General features: G+C 44.9%; 1 protein-coding gene across 1 annotated transcript in view; it reads right to left on the bottom strand.

Moving 5' to 3' along the window:
• Positions 1 to 1,421: 1,421 nt before the first annotated feature.
• The window catches only part of SUCLG1 (succinate-CoA ligase GDP/ADP-forming subunit alpha), a 32,120-nt gene continuing 14,271 nt past the window's right edge, over positions 1,422 to 19,270 (bottom strand). Inside the window, exons 3-9 of the mRNA XM_034771261.1 lie at positions 16,457 to 16,573; positions 15,580 to 15,792; positions 15,394 to 15,451; positions 7,871 to 7,954; positions 5,920 to 6,071; positions 5,144 to 5,332; positions 1,422 to 2,431 (exon numbers count right to left, since the gene is read on the bottom strand). Of these exons, the coding sequence (XP_034627152.1) occupies positions 2,405 to 2,431; positions 5,144 to 5,332; positions 5,920 to 6,071; positions 7,871 to 7,954; positions 15,394 to 15,451; positions 15,580 to 15,792; positions 16,457 to 16,573 (840 nt within the window). The 3' untranslated portion in view covers positions 1,422 to 2,404. The remainder of the gene's footprint in view (positions 2,432 to 5,143; positions 5,333 to 5,919; positions 6,072 to 7,870; positions 7,955 to 15,393; positions 15,452 to 15,579; positions 15,793 to 16,456; positions 16,574 to 19,270) is intronic.

The following is a 19,270-nucleotide window of genomic DNA, read 5'->3' as shown; positions in this document are numbered from 1 at the left end:
TGTTGTGTGAAGAAGAACTTTATTACATTGGTTATTATACCTGCTATTTTCATTGGGTGATCCCTGGTTCTTGTGTTACATGATGGGGTAAATAACACTTCCTTATTCACTTTCTTTACACTATTCAAGATTTTATAGACCTCTCTTATATCCGCCTTACTCATCTCTTTCTTAAGCTGAACAGACCCAGTCTTTTTATCTCTCCTCATTTTTGTTGCCCTTCTCTGTACTTCTTCCCTCGCCCCCCCCTTTTTTTTGTTGTTGTTGTTGAGATGGGGAGACCAGAACTGCATGTGGTATTGAAGGTGTGGTCATTTCATGGACTTAGAGAGTGGCATTATGATACTGTCTGTCTTATCTCTCTTTCCTAATGGTTACTAATATTGTTAGTTTTTGTCTGCCGCTGCACCTGGAACACATGGTTTCAGAGAACTATCCACCATGACTCTGAGATCTTTGAGTGGTAACAGTCAATTTAGATCCCATCATTTTATATGGATAGTCGGGATTGTGTATTCCAATGTAAATTACTTTGGATTTATCAATCTTTAAATTCATCTGCCATTTTGCTGCCCAGTCACCCAGTAACTCTGCACAGTCTGCTTTGGATTTGACGATTGAGTAATTTTGTATTGTCTAAACTATGCCACCTCACTGTTTACTCTTTTTTCCAGATTATTTATGAATATGTTGAACAGCACCGGTCCCACAGCTATTTACCTCTCTCCACTGTGCAAACTGACCATTTATTCCTACCCTTTGTTTCGTCTTCTAAACAGTGACTGATCCATAAGAGGAACTTCCTTCTTATCCCATGACTGCCCACTTTGCTTAAGAGCCTTGAGAAACCTCGTCAAAGTCTTTCTGAAAGTCTTGTGCAAACATGCTATTTATCCGACTCATACCACCTTCAACCATCCAGTGACAGTCTTAGGACAAGTTACTTTTGTAAACTAATCTGAGATGGATATTATATTTGTACCTAATTAACAGCCCACTTTGTAAATACCAGGGCGATATTGGCAGAGTATGTTTCCAGTGCTTCAGGATTGAGGTTTCCTAGACCTGAAACAGCGGCATTAAAAAACCTGTTCACCACTGACCATGGAGCAGCAAGACAAACCACAGAGTGTGCTGCTGAAAACCACAACTACCACTTTAAGTAATAAGGACATGAGGTTTTGGAAGAGAATTGTTATGACATAGCATTTTTCCTTCAAGAAATGTTACATAAGAAGCTAATTTTGGTTTCCCTAGCTGATTTTATTTGTTTATAATGAAAGCAATCCTAAATGCAGTCAGTTCTGATTATGACTTGTAATACTCATTTACAGACACTCAATTTGCTCTATTCCTATAGTAAGATAGGACCTTTGCATGTAGCACTGGTGAATCGTTCACAAGAAATATACCCCAGCAAGTTTGTTTTCAGAATTTTTTTTTTTACTGCAGCAAGTTCTAACATTATCAGTATTTCAAAACATTCAAAGCAAAGGACCATCTGTCTAAGGTTAAAAGATGAAAAGTTAAGGTAATATAAGCAGAAAGAATTTGATTTCCAAGTTACACACAGTATGAATATGCATTTTCATGGGAAACTATGATTTAAACTCTTGTGAACATAAATATAACTCTGAAATATCAATTAAAGCATTTATGGGGTACTGGCTCCACTCTGGACAAATGTAATCCTTGTCATTAAAAGGAAGACAAACACTCTGAAGCCTTCCCCAGAAGTTACACAAAATAACAAGCCCCTCACTAATGTGGGGCTACGCTCTGTATAGTTCAGCAGCTCTGAACAATACAATTGGACGTATATCAACATATCCAGCTGCAAGGATCAGCAGGACACACCCTGTGGATCCAAGAGCAGTAATTCAGGGGATGGCATCAACTTTTGCCTAAAGCTCAGATAAACTATTTACTAGTCAGTAATGAGCAACTAAGACTGCTTGGTTTTTAAAATGTGTGCGCTTGCAAAGTGGGTAGCTTACCCCACTCAATGCATCTTTGTACAAGCTACGTTAACTCAGAGTGCAATGAGTATGTAAATCTCAAGCTATAAAAATGCGCTCAAATGCTTCCAGATAGGGTTGTGCTGGTTTTTTTTTTTTTCCTCCTCCTAAAAGTAAAAAATGCTGTCTTGCAATGAGAAAAAAAAAAAAAAAATCACTGAGCTTCAGGAATTCAAAAATCAAATTTAGTGGTAGATTTATTAATTTGCTATGATGTACAATCAGGCGACCATTTCTGAGCAGGAGACATTGAAATAATGTTTATGGCTTTAAAGTCAAATTGAAACCAAGTATCAGTCACATTCAGGCAGCTGAAGATTAGTGGACGACAGATATATAGAGGCAAGGTGCGGTCTTGACTTTTCTGTGACAATGTTCCAGGGGTTTTACAGCAGTTTCCTCTTCTCAAACTCCTTGAGAGAGAGAGAGAGAGAGAGAGAGAGAGAGAGAAAGAAAAAAAAAGACATATTACAGTTGTGACAAGAGAGTTTTTCAAAAAGCTGTCAGTTTCAGTATCCTTTTAAAAACACAGGCAAACTACACCAGAATGAGAGCACTTAGAAGAAATGCTATTCCAAATCACCCTTATTTGGGTCTGTTTAAAATTTCCCATATACAGATTCACTCATAACTTCATTTTCACATTACAACTTGGTTTTTGTTGACACGTTCTTAAACAGGATATAGCACAGTGAAAATATTGACAGTCTTACATTTTCGTTTTATTATTAAATGCATCTGCCCATGCCACTATTTATATATATATACAAATCTCCGCTCCTGCCTTTATCCCAAGTGAAGCTGATTTTTGGAATTAAAGACATGGCAGAATTTTGCTGCCAAATTTTGGGAAAAGATGGTAACAGCAAACTATATATCCACTTCTCACAGTCATTAAACTGATTTCCTAGCCAACCCTCCCCTCCACCTGCTAGCGAGATGGACAACATGCCTCAATTTTCAATCAGAAGCCTGATACACCAACAGGGAAGTCTTAATACCAAGTTAAAATTGGGAGATAGTAGATTCCACAGGAGAGGAGGAGGAAAATCTCTCTCCCCATCTCATACCCCAAAAAGAGCCCATGGCAGATGCAGGAAGGGAGGGGAAAACAAAACAAAAACAAAAAACCCCCGCTGTGAGGAACCTGTAACACATTAACTCATCAGCCTCATCTAAATATGATGTTGTCAGGGCTCTCCTGTTGTCCCCAGCTGTGGTCTAACATTCTTTCAGTGAATTCTTATAATGGTGCTGCATAAGAACAGCAGTTTGCATTTCAGCTCTTTAAAGAATTGACTAGAAATGGTTAAGACTAATAATTGATTTTTCAGTCCAGGAGGCTGAACCAAAAACATCCAAACAAAATTCTCTTTGGAACTAAAACTGAACTCTTTAGCTAAATTTCAAAATGGTCAAAATGAACTGTTTCAACTTTTTGAAAAAATAAAACTTTTCCAAGCTGAAACCCATTTGAATTTGTGAATAGTTTTGCTGACCTGAAAAAATGCATTTTTTGGTGCATTTCCTATTTGCTGAAGAAGTTTCACCCAGCTTCAGTTAAGACCTCCATTTTAAAGTATGCAGAAATACTGCAGAAAAAGTGCAAATTTTCTAAATCTTGCTGTGGCAGTTATCCCAAAAGAAAAGCAAAGATAGTTAAAATAAATGTTAAGTGACTGTGTATACTTTGAAAAAATTAGGGCTAGAGCCACAAAAAGGCCTTAGGTGCCTACCTGCAGCTGTGGGCAGCACAGAGATCCTCAAAACCCCTGTTCAGCTGTCACCTAATGCTGGAGACACCTAAAGTCCCTAAGCATCTAAACTTCCACCATTCAAGTTCCATAGGCATCCTACTTTTCTGCCAGTGAGCATGCACACAGACACATCAGTCTAGAGCCCTGTTTCATACCTACACCCCCCCCGGGAAGGAACATCAAAATAGGCATTGCTCCACCTATCTCACCTGCAAGGCCCAAACCAATAGGTGCGTTCTGAGCATACCTAAAACAGTCAGGGGGGGCGCTCCCTTGTAACTTTCAGCCTTGTGGTTAGAGTACTCATCTGGGAGATCTAAGTTCCGTTGCCCAGTCTGCCCGATGTGGAGAAGGCATTCCAGCTTGGGGCTCCCATCTCAGGTGAGTGCCCAAACCATCAGTCAATAGAATCACTCATTCTCTCTGGACAAATGAATATTTAATTTATACCCAAAGGAACAACTTCAACAGGTGAGAATGAGTCTCCAATACCAGAATACCCCATAGTCCAGTGGTTAGGGGAAATCCCTGCCCCTCTTCTCAACATTTCCAACTGGCTAGCTTAGGCAGCTCTAACGTTGAGTGTGTTGGCTTTTGTGGATCCCATCTGTAGGCTCCTAACTCTCCCCATGAGATGTACAGAGAACCTAGGCTCTAACTCAGGGGTGTGGATTCCACCAGACGACAAGGTGCTTAGAAGTTCAGCATTGCAATTTGCTGAGTGTTGCAATGCCCAAGACCCTTTGTAGATCTAGGCAGGAGAAATCAGGAAGGAGTTAAACTTCTGTATGAGGTACATGATTGTTATGAATTGCATGCATGTGCCCAGGGATATGAATTAGCCCCCCCCCCCCTTTTTTTTTTTTAAAGTTAAAACAATTTTCTTAAAATGACATCAATAGACAGCTGTAGAAAAAGGTAAGAGTCCATGCACTGTTACAAAGTTACCTAGTATTTGTAATGTAAAAAAACATAAAGGGTGTTTTCTGATCTAGAATCAATTTAGGTTCAGATGATGTTTAGCTGCTATAAAATAAAAGTGGTGTTAGTCTGTTGCTGAGCCAAATATAATTCTCTGAATTTTGCCACATGGCTTTGACAAAGGAGAACATGACACACAAAGCTGCTTGTGTGAATAAAAACTCAGCTGCAACTGTTATTTAATGGCTTTTTTTTTTCAGCAGGGCAACTACATGCCGAGATGCAGTTTTAAATAGACTTAAATGAGGAAACAGTGTATTATAACTGTTCGCTGGGAAGAAGCAAAACTGACATAAAAGCAAAAGGCAGTTTTCAAATGTCTGTTGTTCTGGTTACACTGGCTAAATGCCATCATTTCAAGGCACTTATGACATCCATGTAACTAACCTTGTGTATAGTGCTACCCAGCTGAGCAGGAGACATACTGACAACAACGCCAGCATTTTGAAGAGCAGCAATTTTCTCTTTAGCGCCACCTTTTCCCCCAGCAATGATTGCCCCAGCATGACCCATTCTTCTGCCAGGAGGAGCAGTCAGACCAGCTATGAAGGACACTACAGGCTTGGCATTTGGACTCTGTGGTGAAAGAAGAGACACTGTTAACATGAAAGAGATGGACTGTTTCCGGCCAAGTGCTCAAGAGGGTAGCAGGGGGGAAGGCAAGAACTAGACATCTAGACTAGGAAAACCCTGCAGGTAAGGGATACGAAAGCACTGGCCTAGGATACTTAGAATGGCTTCTCTCAGAAGAAGTGTGTATGTAAACAGCAGTCATGAATATAAAACAGTTTTTCTACAGAGCAGCCACATATGGGTCACAAAACAATTAAAATATAAGCTGCTTTGTTGTAGCCAACTTGGTCCCAAGATATTCGAGAGACAAGGTGTAGGAGGTAACAACTTTTATTGGACCGAGATAAGCTTTGAGCTACCCAAAGGCTCTTCTTCTAGCAGACAGCACTGCAGAATTGTGATCTAAAGTTATTCAAGAGTGTCTTTAAACCCTATCTTTAATTGGCTTTAACTGCATTTTCCACACTTTCTAGTCATGGCTTTTTATTAATTGAGAACTAGACAAGTTTCTCTACAGCAGTAAATGCTTAAAACAAGGTGCACATTTAATGGGGTCTTTTGGAATGAATGGCACATTCTCTTAAACTTACGGAATTATTTTCCTTCAAGAACGCTGCTGCATCTTCTTCAGCATTGCCTCCAATCTCACCAATCAATATTATCCCCTCTGTTTGGGGATCCTTCAGGAAGACATCAAGACAGTCAATAAAATTAGTTCCATTGAAGGGATCTCCTCCAATCCCTGAAAGGAATTAAAACACAAACATGAGTAAATGTGAACATGAACAACCAAGACAAACAAATTTAATTTCAGTCTATTATTATTTGTATTACACTGGCACCTAGAGTCCCCCAATCAAGATCTGGACCCCTCTCTGCAAAGCACTGTATACATAGTACAAGACAATCACTGCCTCAAGTTCTTATAATCTGAATAGATAAAAAGTGCACAGAGTTGGGGGGGGGGGGGGAGGAGAAGAGATTATTAATCCCATTTTACAGATGGGAAACTGAGGCATGGGCAGATTAAGTGACTTGCCCAAGGTCATACAAGATGCCTGTGGTAGAGCTGGGATCCTCTCAATCTCAAGCAAGTCAAAGTACAGTTTTAAAAAACCCAACAACCAAACATGTAGTGGCAAGTATTTCAAACACTAAAATAAGGCTATGTCTTCACTGTCAAGAAAGGTATGTTTTATAGTGCGATGGATGACTAATGCCAGTTAATTCACTGTCCAATCCAAGAGGAGACAAGGCACAGGTAATTTTTACCTCAATGCAGCTAGGCGAGGTGAGCCTAAGGCGGAGGGCATAGTTAACTCACCAACAATCCTTGTAGGATTTTATGGCAAGATAACGGACTTGCATTAATAATCTCACTGTAAAAAACAAAACAAAACAAAAAAACCCCACACATCTTTTTTGGGCAGTGAAAACATAGCCTAAAATGAAGAGCTCACCAAGTCTGGAAGCTCAATACACATAAGTCAGAGCTTTTTAAAATTGTAGGTCAACATGCATCTTTGTGTGCCAGTCTTTGCAAAACAAATAAGAATGTAATGGACGTGACAACTCACGTTCACCCGTAGTCAGGTTTAAGGAACGTGCTCAGAACTGTCAGTATGAGGACGCCTGTCTGTGCTGTACAGAGTTCGTGGATCAAAGAATTTCAGGCAGTCAATCTGACATTTCCAGCCTTTGTTCCTACACTGTACTTCCAAGCCAGAGATGACCAGGATAATCTGCCACTAGCAGGCAGGAAGTGTTGAATGTACTAATTTTGAACACTGAAAGATAGTTCAATCTAAAGGCTAACTAAATGTATATCTACATTGGAGCTGTCAGGTGTGATCCCCACGCTTTCTCTGCTCAAGCTAGCACCTAAAAATAGCAATGTGGCTGCTGTGGCCCCTTGGGCCAGCCACCCCAAGTACAAACCCATCCGAGCCCCTGCGTACGTATTCTAGTTAGCCCGAGCCACCATGGACACACTGCTATTTTTAGGCATTAGCTCAAGCAGACCTAGTGCGGGTATCGCACCTAGAAGTTCAAAGGCAGACATACCCTAAGGGTTGTATCATTTAAAAACAAAATACGCAAAGCAACTCTGCTCTCTCCAAACAGTTTCTATGGCTAAGCGCCAGATCTTGATTTTTATTCCATGAACACGTGAGAAATAACAAATATGTGCCCGCATTCTCCAACAGTGTAACATTTTCTATGTTGTGCCTTAAAATAGAAATAAAACCACAGTAGGTTCCTGCATGTTGGCAGTTTTCCATGCAAGACTGCTTTGGCCAGGCTTTTGATGAACTCAGAACATAAGAGTTAGTTAACAGAAAAGGCTTGTTATATTCTGCTGCATCGTTATTAATGCAAAGTGCCTGAGTTAGGTTGGTTGAAAAGGTGTAACATTTCTAACCAAAATTAAAAGGCATTCAATATTTTTCAATAGTTTTTACAATCTAATGGGTTGTGGTTCTTACACACTGACTGGGCCTGTCTGTCTTTAACAGAAGAGGTTTGGTGGAAGAAACCCACCAACACAGAAGGACTGTCCCAATCCAACTTGCGTCGTCTGATGTACGGCTTCATACGTCAGGGTGCCAGACCTTGACACAATACCTTAAAAGGAAGAAGACAAGGTTGATAGTATTGTATGTAATTAGCTGGTTCCGGATATGCATAAGTACACATGTTCAGGGATATAACTTTAGAAGATTACAGGGAATATTCAATACTTCCCAGATATACTTGCATACACATGAAGATTCATACTATATAGTATTTAAGATTAGATTTGTCCTCCCCTCTTGCTTTCTGATTGGCTTTCCTGCCACTCAGTTGGGAGTTATCTAAAGTTGTCCAACAAACCAGTAGCATTGGCCAAAACAGCACTCCTCACAGTAGAGTTTTACACATGGAGCCAGTTACAAAAGCAAACTGACAGTGGTTCTCAACCTTTTTAGGCTCAGGACCCATTTGTAAATTTTGATGGCCTGTCATGACCCAGTAAATAAGTTTTAATACAAAAAATCTGGCTTACTAAATGTTTCTTAATCGGTATATTCTATATTGTGGGTAACAAAATAAGTACTACATAAGTACATTGTGTACACCACAGTGGCGGCTCCTACAACTCCTGCCCAGCAAGACTGGCTCGGCTTGGTTCCCTGCTCTGGGGATTGCAACCATTGGGGCAGTAGTGTCATTCAAGTTTGGCCCAGGCCCCTTGATGGAGGGACAGCTGGACCAAATTTGTGGAGTGGTATTGCGCCTGGGTGCATGAGGTTGCAGTGCCAGTCACTCAAACTTCGTGTGGCTGGTCCCATCCAGTCATTATGACAGAGGGGCAGCGGGGCCAAACCTGAGCACCACTGCGATCACGGTGGGAAGCCAAGCCAAGCCCGGCTAGTCTCGCAGGACTGAAGCCACAGGAGCAGCTGCTTTGAGGTGAGCGTGGGGTGGGCTGCAGCCTCCTCCCCGAGTCAGGACACGAACCCCCAACTTCAAAACCTAACCTCCCAGGGCTTCCCACACTACATGACCCAAAACTGAGTTGTCAAAACGTGTCTGTGGTGGGGCAGCTGCCCCACACAGGTAGATGGAGGGTTAAAGCAGCCCTCAGGAGATTGGCTCTTTACAAGCCCTCCTCCCCAGTCAGGGGAAGGTTTGTTGGAGCAGCCAATCAGGGCCAGGACGGCCATATAAGAAGGGCTGCTCAACAGAGCAGAGGCAGTCTCTCCCTGGAGTGCAAAGGAGAACGAATGGCTGCCTTAGAGGAGTATTAGATAGAGCAGTGCTGGGCAGGGTCAGAGCAGCAATAGGGAGCTCCAGACTGAGGCCTCTGACACAAAGGGCTGGGAAGGTGCTAGGACTGGATTCACCAAGGGGAAGTCGTGCCTGACTAACCTAATTGCCTTCTATGATGAGATAACTGGCTCTGTGGATGAAGGGAAAGCAGTGGATGTGTTATTCCTTGACTTTAGCAAAGCTTTTGATACGGTCTCCCACAGTATTCTTGCTGCCAAGTTAAAGAAGTATGGGCTGGATGAATGGACTGTAAGGTGGCTAGATCGTCGGGCTCAATGGGTAGTGATCAATGGCTCCATGTCTAGTTGGCAGCCGGTTTCAAGCGGAGTGCCCCAAGGGTCGGTCCTGGGGCCGGTTTTGTTTAATATCTTTATTAATGATCTGGAGGATGGTGTGGACTGCACTCTCAGCAAGTCTGCAGATGACACTGAACTAGGAGGCATGGTAGATACACTAGAGGGTAGGGATCGGATACAGAGGGACCTAGACAAATTAGAGGATTGGGCCAAAAAAATCCTGATGAGGTTCAACAAGGACAAGTGCAGAGTCCTGCACTTAGGACAGAAGAATCCCATGCACTGCTACAGACTGGGGACCGAATGGCTAGGTAGCAGTTCTGCAGAAAAAGGACCTAGGGGTCACAGTGGACGAGAAGCTGGATATGAGTCAACAGTGTGCTCTTGTTGCCAAGGAGGCTAACGGCATTTTGGGCTGTATAAGTAGGGGCATTGCCAGCAGATCGAGGAACGTGATCGTTCCCCTTTATTCGACATTGGTGAGGCCTCATCTGGAATACTGTGTCCAGTTTTGGGCCCCAGACTAGAAGAAGGATGTGGAAAAATTGGAAAGAGTCCAGCGGAGGGCAACAAAAATGATTAGGGGTCTGGAGCACATGAGTTATGAGGAGAGGCTGAGGGAACTGGGATTGTTTAGTCTCCAGAAGAGAAGAATGAGGGGGGATTTGATAGCAGCCTTCAACTACCTGAAGGAGGGGTTCCAAAGAGGATGGAGCTCGGCTGTTCTCAGTGGTGGCAGATGACAGAACAAGGAGCAATGGTCTCAAGTTGCAGTGGGGGAGGTCCAGGTTGGATATTAGGAAACACTATTTCACTAGGAGGGTGGTGAAACACTGGAATGCGTTACCTAGGGAGGCGGTGGAGTCTCCTTCCTTGGAGGTTTTTAAGGCCCGGCTTGACAAAGCCTGGCTGGGATGATTTAGTTGGGGATTGGTCCTGCTTTGAGCAGGGGGTTGGACTAGATGACCTCCTGAGGTCCCTTCCAACCCTGATATTCTATGATTCTATGACTGTGGGGAAGTGGCCCAGGGAAATAGGCAGCGGGAGTTGGAGGAGCGGCAGCACGTGGCCGTCGGCTATAGGGTACCTGGGTCTGAATAAGCCTCAAATGAGTACGGTGTCCAGTTCTGGGTGCAACGTTTCAGGAAAGATGGACAATCTGGAGAGCCACCCTGGCCAGTGTCGTTGAGCAGCAGATATCAAATAGGGAATCTGATGGTTCCTCTAGCTTCTCAGTCTGGAACGCCAGGTTAGAGGCAACTCTTTTCAACAATTCCTGATGAGCCTTAGTATCATCCTGAAGAACTGGGTGAGGAGGGCCCGCAATCGCCTCACCAGGCGAAGACGAGGAGGAAGAATCCGGTGCCATTGGGTCTGACGCGTCCATTGGTGGTCCAACTGGCTGATCCCTGGGATCCACATGAGCCTGAGGAGTTCTCTCTTCAGGAACAGCTGGCTCGGGGGGAGGTCGGGATACTGAAGCTGATGGTTGTCCGAGGCCCCCGCCACAGACCTGAGCCCTGGTGAAGGCTGGGTAAAGCCCCATGGGTTCCACAGGTACCAGGCAGCCGGCCACTGGCCCTGGGGCCATGGAGTTGTCGGCGGTACCGCCGACATCGAGGGAACCACCGGTGCTGGGTTTTGGCCCGCCAGCAAAGACTCCTGCCCGGTGCTGGAAACCGAACCTGAGTGGTTGCTCTCAGGCGACCCCGAGCGAGTGGACTGGCGACCCCGTTCGCTGCGGTGCCTATCGCTGAGCTTCGATGGGGAGCTCTCCGCTCAGGATTAGTCCCTTCTGCGGGTCCTCTGAGACAGGCAGCGTTTGGCAGATCGGCAATGGCGTTCCAGCGATCTACGCCTTACGCTGTTCAATCAGTACTGGGATCTAGAGCAAAACTGGGAGCTGAAGTGGGTCAGCCACCCGAAGACCTTCCTCCCAACCAAGGGGATCCATGTCACGGGGATACGTACTGGCGAGCTGATGACGGGTGACTCTGCTCGTGGGATCGACTGTCTTGGGCCCGCGACCGGTGCCGAGCAATGGGTGAAGCGCTGGTCTGGTCTTGGTGCCGTTGATGCCAGGAAGGGCGTACCTCTACAGGCCTTTGCCAGGTCATCGATGAGGAGTGTCTCAAGCCCTGCGGGCAGTGCCCTGAAGCCAAAGAACGGCCAAAGCTTTACCGAGCCTGCCTCTCTGCCTTCGAGGCCTGGTGGCTCCATGCAGGCAGGACGTCCCCAGAGATAGGGAGTGGTGCTGCTGAGACGGGGACCTATAAAAAGAACCCGAGGCAGGTTTACCCTTAGACTGGGGTACCGCCGTAGCTGGTGTGGGCAGCACCGGTAGTGCCAAGATATCCTGCACTGCCTGCAGGGCCTCGGGCATTGACGGGACCTCTAACTGACGAAGGCCCGCGTCACTGTCCAGCGTGGCAGACATGGATCGGGATGGGCTGGACCGCTCGACCAGAGCTGGGGCCCAACTCCCAGTTGGGAGGTGCAGAGCTGCCCTCCTCCCCTCTCCTTCCCCTTGCGGAATGTAGATCTTCCTCTCCTGGTCTTCTTTTGTCGCTTGGCCGGTGCCGGGGAAGGGGATTGGTGACAGTCAGTCGACGGCACCTGTGGGGCGCTCCGCATCGCCCTGAGCACCGCAACGTCGGAGTCGGACCTCAACTACTCCAGTGCCGGCGTTGGAGCTGACTCCATAAGGAGAGCTTTGACACGAATGTCTCATTCCTTCTTGGTCCAAGGCTTGAAGGACTTGCAGTTACAGCACTTGTTGCTTATATGCGACTCGCCTACACACCTTCAACAACTGTTATGTGGATCGCTGATGGGCATAGGTTTTTTGCAGTGGTTGCAGGGATTAAAGCATGACCCGTCCCTAGGCCGAGTCCTGTTCAGGACTAACCAAGTCAAACACACTAACACTAAGACACTAAGGGATAATTTAACTATGTACAACTATTTTACAAGAAAAAGTTTGTAACACTAAACAAAGTGAAAAGGCTAGCCGAAGCAGCAGACGCTCCAGTGTCTGGTAGCAATAAGGAACTGAGGGTGGGGGGAGCCGGCAGCGCCCCTTATACCGTGCCATATGGGCACCACTCCAGAGGATGCCAGAGCTAGTCCCCTACGGATACCCAGATACCACTGAGGGAAAAATGTCTGGCAGCAGTGCACGTGGGGAGCACACACACCTAATACGGAATGGACATGAGCAAGCGCTTGAAGAAATATTGTTCTCTGAACCTCTGAGGACAGATCAAGAAGCAATGGGCTTAAATTGCAGCAAGGACAGTTTAGGTTGGACATTAGGAAAAAAAAAAAAAACTTTGAAACTGTCAGGGTGGTTAAGTACTGGAATAAGTTGCCTAGGGAGGTTGTGGAATCTCCATCAGATTTTTTAAGGGCAGGTTAGACAAACATCTGTCAGGGATGGTCTAGATAATATTTAGTCCTGCCATAAGTGCAGGGGACTGGCCTAGATGACCTCTTGAGGTCCCTTCCAGTCCTATGATTCTGTGTACTAATTTAAATCTAGTTCTTTCAAGCCTAATTCTGTTGTTGGATGGTGAAGAGTTTTGCTCAGTCCATGAGAATAAGGTAATTTTTTTTTAAATTGAGATCAAATATCCTTTAAACACTGGAGATTAAACAGCAGAAAACAGGCTACTTTTTTTTTATTGTAGTCTATATTTCTTTAGAGTATTACTAAAATATATTACTATGAAGGGTCCAAAAATCCTTCAGAAATGGGGAGGAGGAGGGAGAAATGGGATGAAAGAGACCCAAGAAGCACATAGCACAAAAGGAGTCAGGGAGAAGGGTGCAAAGGTGCCATAAAGCTCACATTTGCACTCAAGGGATTCTTAGAACACTGCTGGCTGTGCTTCCACTGGGGGGTGGACAATGCAGATGCAAAAAGATTAAGTACTTCATGGGCCTTGCCCTGGATTCTCTCTCTTTCGAACATTTTATGAGTATCTGACATCTCTTGCAGACATTTAGAAGAGATTTGATTCAGAAGGGAATACAAGACCACTTGAGATGATACCATTAAACCAATGCTTTATGACTATTAAAAGAATGTATCTACAAAGGGTATAACTGCATTCGTCTTTGATTTTTCAATTTCAGGTTTATGGCTACTTTTGAAACCAGAGGCGTGACCCGAATGCTAATACTACTGCATCCAGCTTCTGCTTTCACCTTCGAATCTGCACTGCAGTGACACTAAACGCAAGAGTTTTGAAGCTTAGCTAGCACACGCCTCTCCTTCTGGTTTTGACTCAGCATAGGGTTACCATTCGTCCGGATTCCCCCAGACATGTCCGGCTTTTTGAGCTAAAAATAGCGTCCGGGGGGGAATTTGTAAATGTCCAGACTCCCCCCCCCCATGTAGAGCACGCGTGGCTAACAGGGCAACCGGCCGGATGGTGCCACTTACATGGGGCTCCGACAGCCAGAGAGAGCCCCTCCTCCTCTCCCCTGCAGCTGAGATCACTCCCTCCCTGCATTCGCAGATCGCCTCCGGCAGTATGGAGCTCCTCCCCTGCTGCCCAGTGTGCTGGGATGAACGGCAGGGTAAGGGGGCCAGGGAGGCTCTGGGGGGTGGTAAGGTTTTGGGCAGTCAGGGTACAGGTAGAGGGTAGAGTCCTGGGGGTCAGGGTGTGGGGGGGGTTTAGGAGGGGGCAGTTAGTGGACAAGGAACAAGGAGGCTTAGGTAGAGAGTGGGGTTCTGGAGGGCAGTTAGAAGCAGGGGTCCCAGGAGGGGGCAGTCAGGGGACAAGGAGCAGAGGGGGGGTTGGGAGTTCTGGGGGCGGGGCTGTCAGGGGGCAGGGAGCAGAGGGGTGTAGATGGGTCGGGAGTTCTGGGGGGGGCTGTCGGGGGTGGGACGTGGTTGGATGGGGCGTGGGAGTCCCAGGGGTCTCTCTGGGGGTGGGGGTGTGGATAAGGGTTAGGGCAGTCAGGGTACAGGTAGGGGGTAGGGTCCTCGGGAGCCAGTTAGGATGGGGGGAGGGGGCAGTCAGAGGACAAGAGGCAGGGAGGCTTAGGTAGGGGGTGGAGTCCTGGGGGGCAGTTAGGGGCAGGGGTCCCAGGAGGGGGCAGTCAGGGGACAAGGAGCGGGGGGGAGGGTTGGTGGTTCTGAGGGGGCGGGGCTATGTCAGGTCTCCTCCCATCCTCTTCTTTTTTGCTTGCTGAAATACGGTAACCCTAACTCAGCATGTCCCAACTGGCAGTCAAGAAGCATTATCTCACATGTAAAAAACTTGTGAAGAGTGATACCAGATGGTGCACAATTCTGAAGTCAAACCAAGTGCACCCTGTCTACAATAGAAGCCCAAAAGCTCTATGTGTAATAGTGCCTAATTTACATGGCATATCGTACATTGTATCTTTAACAAAAAAAAGTTTCTAGTGTTTTAAGAAGGGGAGTGGGAATCAAGACTCCAGACATCCATTCCTAGTTTTGTTATTGACTCAATGTGTGATGCTATCGTCTGTCCTCCCTGCCCACTATCTGAAATATGTACCCTATTCAGGTATTTATCACATACTCACCACCATGGCATATAGGTGCAGACAAATCAACATTCAGTGAGAAGCCTATTTTCCTCTTTCTTATAAGTTCCCTTCCCTCCTAAAACCCTCCAAGTGCTGAGAAGACAAGTGTTTAGGAATTTGGTTCTTTAAAATCCTCAGATAATGTTTTTTAGAGCTCCTTTTAAGAAAACAAAGCGGCTCACATTGCCTCAAGAATCCTTTCTAACCCCTTGCTTGCATTACTTCTGCTCAAGCAATGTCTGTGGCAAAATAAGGGGCTTCAGTCTCCACTGACCATTGCTAAATTCACTAACAACTTGTTACACTGTATACCTATTGCTTAGTTATAGGTCATGACATGAAATGATAAAACAACATATTTCAGCTTCAGCATGAATATGCAAGACTTACCAATTCTTCCTTTCTTGTGAATGTGGCCTGGCATGATACCAATTTTGCATTCTCCAGGCTAAAAGAGTAGAAATTACAAATACTTAAAAAAAAAAAAAAAAAAATCACAATGAAAATAATTTTGAAAATTCACTAAAGACGGATTAGTCTCCAAAACATTAAAAGAAATGTTTTTCAAACACTTACATTGATGACTCCAGGGCAATTTGGGCCCACTAGTCGCGTCTTATCCTGACGGATCAGTTTATGTTTAACCCGAACCATATCCTGCTGTGGAATACCTTCCGTAATGCACACAACTAAGGGGATTTCTGCATCAACAGCTTCGTTAATTGCAGCAGCAGCAAATGGAGGAGGCACATATATAACGGAGGCAGTGGCACCTGTTTGTTCTTTAGCCTAAATATGCATTAACAAAAAGCATATGAAACATTCAGTAAACCTTAAGAGTACATTGGGCAACTAACACTTTAAATGTATCTATTTAAATTGATATGACAAAAAATAAATCAGAAGTTTCAAAGTCTATGGTCACAGCAGTTCTGTGCATAGCAATTTCATTCAGATTAAACAGGAGATATAAATGGAATAGCTGCAGAACTGATTCCTAAAATAGGTTCATCTTCCAGGGAGTTTACACCACAATCAGCAAAGTGTACTCTTCAGTCCATTTATTCATTCAGTTTTTATGATCAATTTATCAAGAGCTAAAGTCATGAGGGATATTGAACACTCTCCATATAAAATAAAGGTAAGTTGACACCAAATGACTTCTAGGCCCTTTTTTTATTTATATGCACAAATGAAAAAGTGACTTTTAAAATGGAAACTGAACTCCAACTCGATACATTGGTTGTGTCCACTATTATACAGACACTGACCACAGACCATCTTGATTTTATTTCTCACATACTTTAAAACCAGAACTGTAACCATGACTCCACTCTCAGATTCTGTCCCTCTGCAACTCTGGATGCTAGAAAGTTCTAGCATGTTCAACTTTGACAACCTTCCCACCCCCATCTTTACTGTCTAGTGGTCCATTCAATAACTATACGATTACCTCTTTCACGGTGTTAAAAACTGGCAGGCCCAGATGAGTTTTGCCCCCCTTCCCTGGGGAAATTCCACCTACTAGTTTGGTGCCATATTCCAATGCCTGTTGGCTATGAAAGGTGCCCTAAAAGAGATACACAGGAAACTTCAGAAGATGGAAGCCAGAAAGAACACTTATGCCATCTAAAAGGCTCATTTCAATGTTTGTGAAATTGCAGCATGTTTGTCAAACATTCTAAAGAAGTGTAATATTCTAAATCAAAATATTGTTTAAAAAAGGAAACCCAATTATTCCCTGTTAAAACTGTTGGTACTCTTAACATGTTCCTGTGTTTATATAATCTATGTAGAATCAAAGCAACTTTATGGTTCTAAACTGAGGTGAAAAGAAAAGTTTTAGAATGGGATTTAGAAGAGAGGGAGTGATCTCGATTTTGAAGGGAAATAAAGAGATGCAAGTTTTCTAGATAAATGAGGCAGCACACAAGTGAATAAATGAGGACAGAGGAGGATGTCCATGGAAAGGAGGGTGACGTAGGGGAAGAGTGGAGTAAATTCTTGGAGAGATCTGAAAAAGTCAAGAGGGAAACTGTTGTATGTGGAAAAGCTGTGGCGAATGAGGGAGATATTATCTCACTTTCTGGAGAAAGGTAGTAATCTGCCCACAGCATTCTGTACCCATTGGAGTTTAGTATTGTTAAAATAAAGGGATTCATTACCAAGGAGTTACACAATTAACTGTAACACAGACAATCTAAATAAAAAGAGGGATCAATTTAATTAACACAAAAAGGGTTTGAGATTAAGGGCCAAACTCAGGGAATAAATTTCTATCGAAAATGTATGAAGACAAAAAGGCTGATGCACAAGCACGGTGCATACAAACCTTTCCCTGAGAATTCAAACAAAATGCATTACGTTATGAACAGAAAAAAGAATTCTGGGTATTCACATGGAAATGAAGGCTATAATTAGAGGTCATTTGCACTGTAGATACACAATATATAGTTACTGCTGAGGAAATTCTGTGCCAAAAAAATGAAATTCTGCAAATTGTATTTGTCAATAAATAAATGTGGAGGCTACAGCATGGCAGTGGGGAGCCCAGGCCACTGGCTATATGGAGGTGGAAGATCACCCTGCAGCCCCTCCCTACCCCCAACATGGAATTGGCCACGAGGCTGCACCCGACCCTGACCCAGCACAAGGGCTAGGCCTCCCCCAGAAACACCCCAGGGCCCTGCCCCTCTGCACCAGGCACATCAAGTGTGGGCAGGCAGGTTTAGCCCAGCAGGATCCAAATGTAGAGGGGCTTAGGGTGGGGGGATCCAAGTGTGGGGTAAGAGGGTTCTCTGTGGGGCAATCTGGGTGCAAGTGGCTCAGTGGGGGGAGCTGAATGCACAGGGGCTCATTGAGGGGGAAAGGGGGTGTTTCCAGATGCAGGGGGGTCCAGGGGAAGGTGGTTGAGGCTCAGCAAGAGCAGTGTGTGTGTGGGGGGGGGGCTTGGCAGGGGGAATCTGGGTGCTGGGGGAGCAGAGCTTGCTGGGGTGGGGGTCCAGGTGCAGGTGGTTGGGGCGCCATGGGATAGGGGTCTGAGTGTGGAGGGCTTGTCAGAGTGGTCCAGGTGAAGGGGGGTGGGGCTTGTTGAGGTGGGGATTTGATACGCCTGCTTAAAACGGGGGGAGCCCCAGCTGCTGCTGCCCAGGGGACACCACATGCTGGGCTCCTGCCCCTTCCCATGATTCCCCCATCCCCTCCCTTTCTCTGTTCACTATCCCCTGCCCCATCCCCCTTCCCTAACTCTTACATCCCCCTCCTCCTGCCCCATCTGCCCCCCACTTCCCTATTTCCCCTGTTGGCACTCACTGTTGTGCAGAAAACAGGATAGTTCCCAGCACACAGAAGAACATGACCGGCACTAGTACCCAGGAGGCAGCATCTAAGTGGTACCCTCCTTGAACTGGGAAGCGCTGCACTCGTAGAAATGGGGTGGCAGTGGCACATGACCCCATGTGTCCCTACATACCTTGCCTGCTTGTGCCCCCCACAAAATTACACGCATGAGCATCCCTGTTCTGTTCCCTCCCCACCACCACCACCCCCCACACCCCACCATAGCTTCCCTTTGCTTCCCCTCAGAAAATGAAAGGGAAACAAAGAAATCTGCAGGGGGACACAAATTCTGCACGCGTGCAATGGCGCAGAATTCCCACAGGAGTAATATAATGGGACATGTGGACATAATGAATAGCTATTTTACAGTGCACATTAAAGTTTTAAATGACCTTCAGAATACAGCATGCCTTTTTTTCTTTTAGATCAGAGCAGTTAGGCTCCAAATCACAAGGTAATAGTTCAGTTAGTTAGTTCTCCCCTGCCAATACATTTTCAGACAGCATAGCAGAGGCCCACATTTTAATATTCCAAATCAGCTTTAAGAGATCACAAACATGATAATCAAGTGCAAAAAAAGAATATTGGCAGCTGCTGCTAATTCATATCAATGCACTTCTGCTATCTAATGCAGTCTTTTCATCATTCAAATGTGTAACAATGAGAGAATGTGAAAGAAGGATTAAATGAATTAAGATGACAAAGAATTAAACTGATTCTCTGTGGAAAATAAACTCTTAATTTAAAACAAAAGGCATTGTCTCAATGATAACATTTGAATGAACAATCACTAACCAGAGAAGTTAAAGAGCGCAGTTGCTGAATTTGAGCATGAACTGGATTGGAAACAGTGGGATTCCAGGTTGCTGTCGGAAATTGAAAATACAAAGAATAAAGTGACTACACAAGGCAACCTCTTATTCAGAGG

This window comes from Trachemys scripta, chromosome 5, assembly GCF_013100865.1.
Source record: "Trachemys scripta elegans isolate TJP31775 chromosome 5, CAS_Tse_1.0, whole genome shotgun sequence".
Classification (NCBI taxonomy): domain Eukaryota; kingdom Metazoa; phylum Chordata; order Testudines; family Emydidae; genus Trachemys; species Trachemys scripta.
This window is presented reverse-complemented; position numbering and strand designations above follow the sequence as displayed.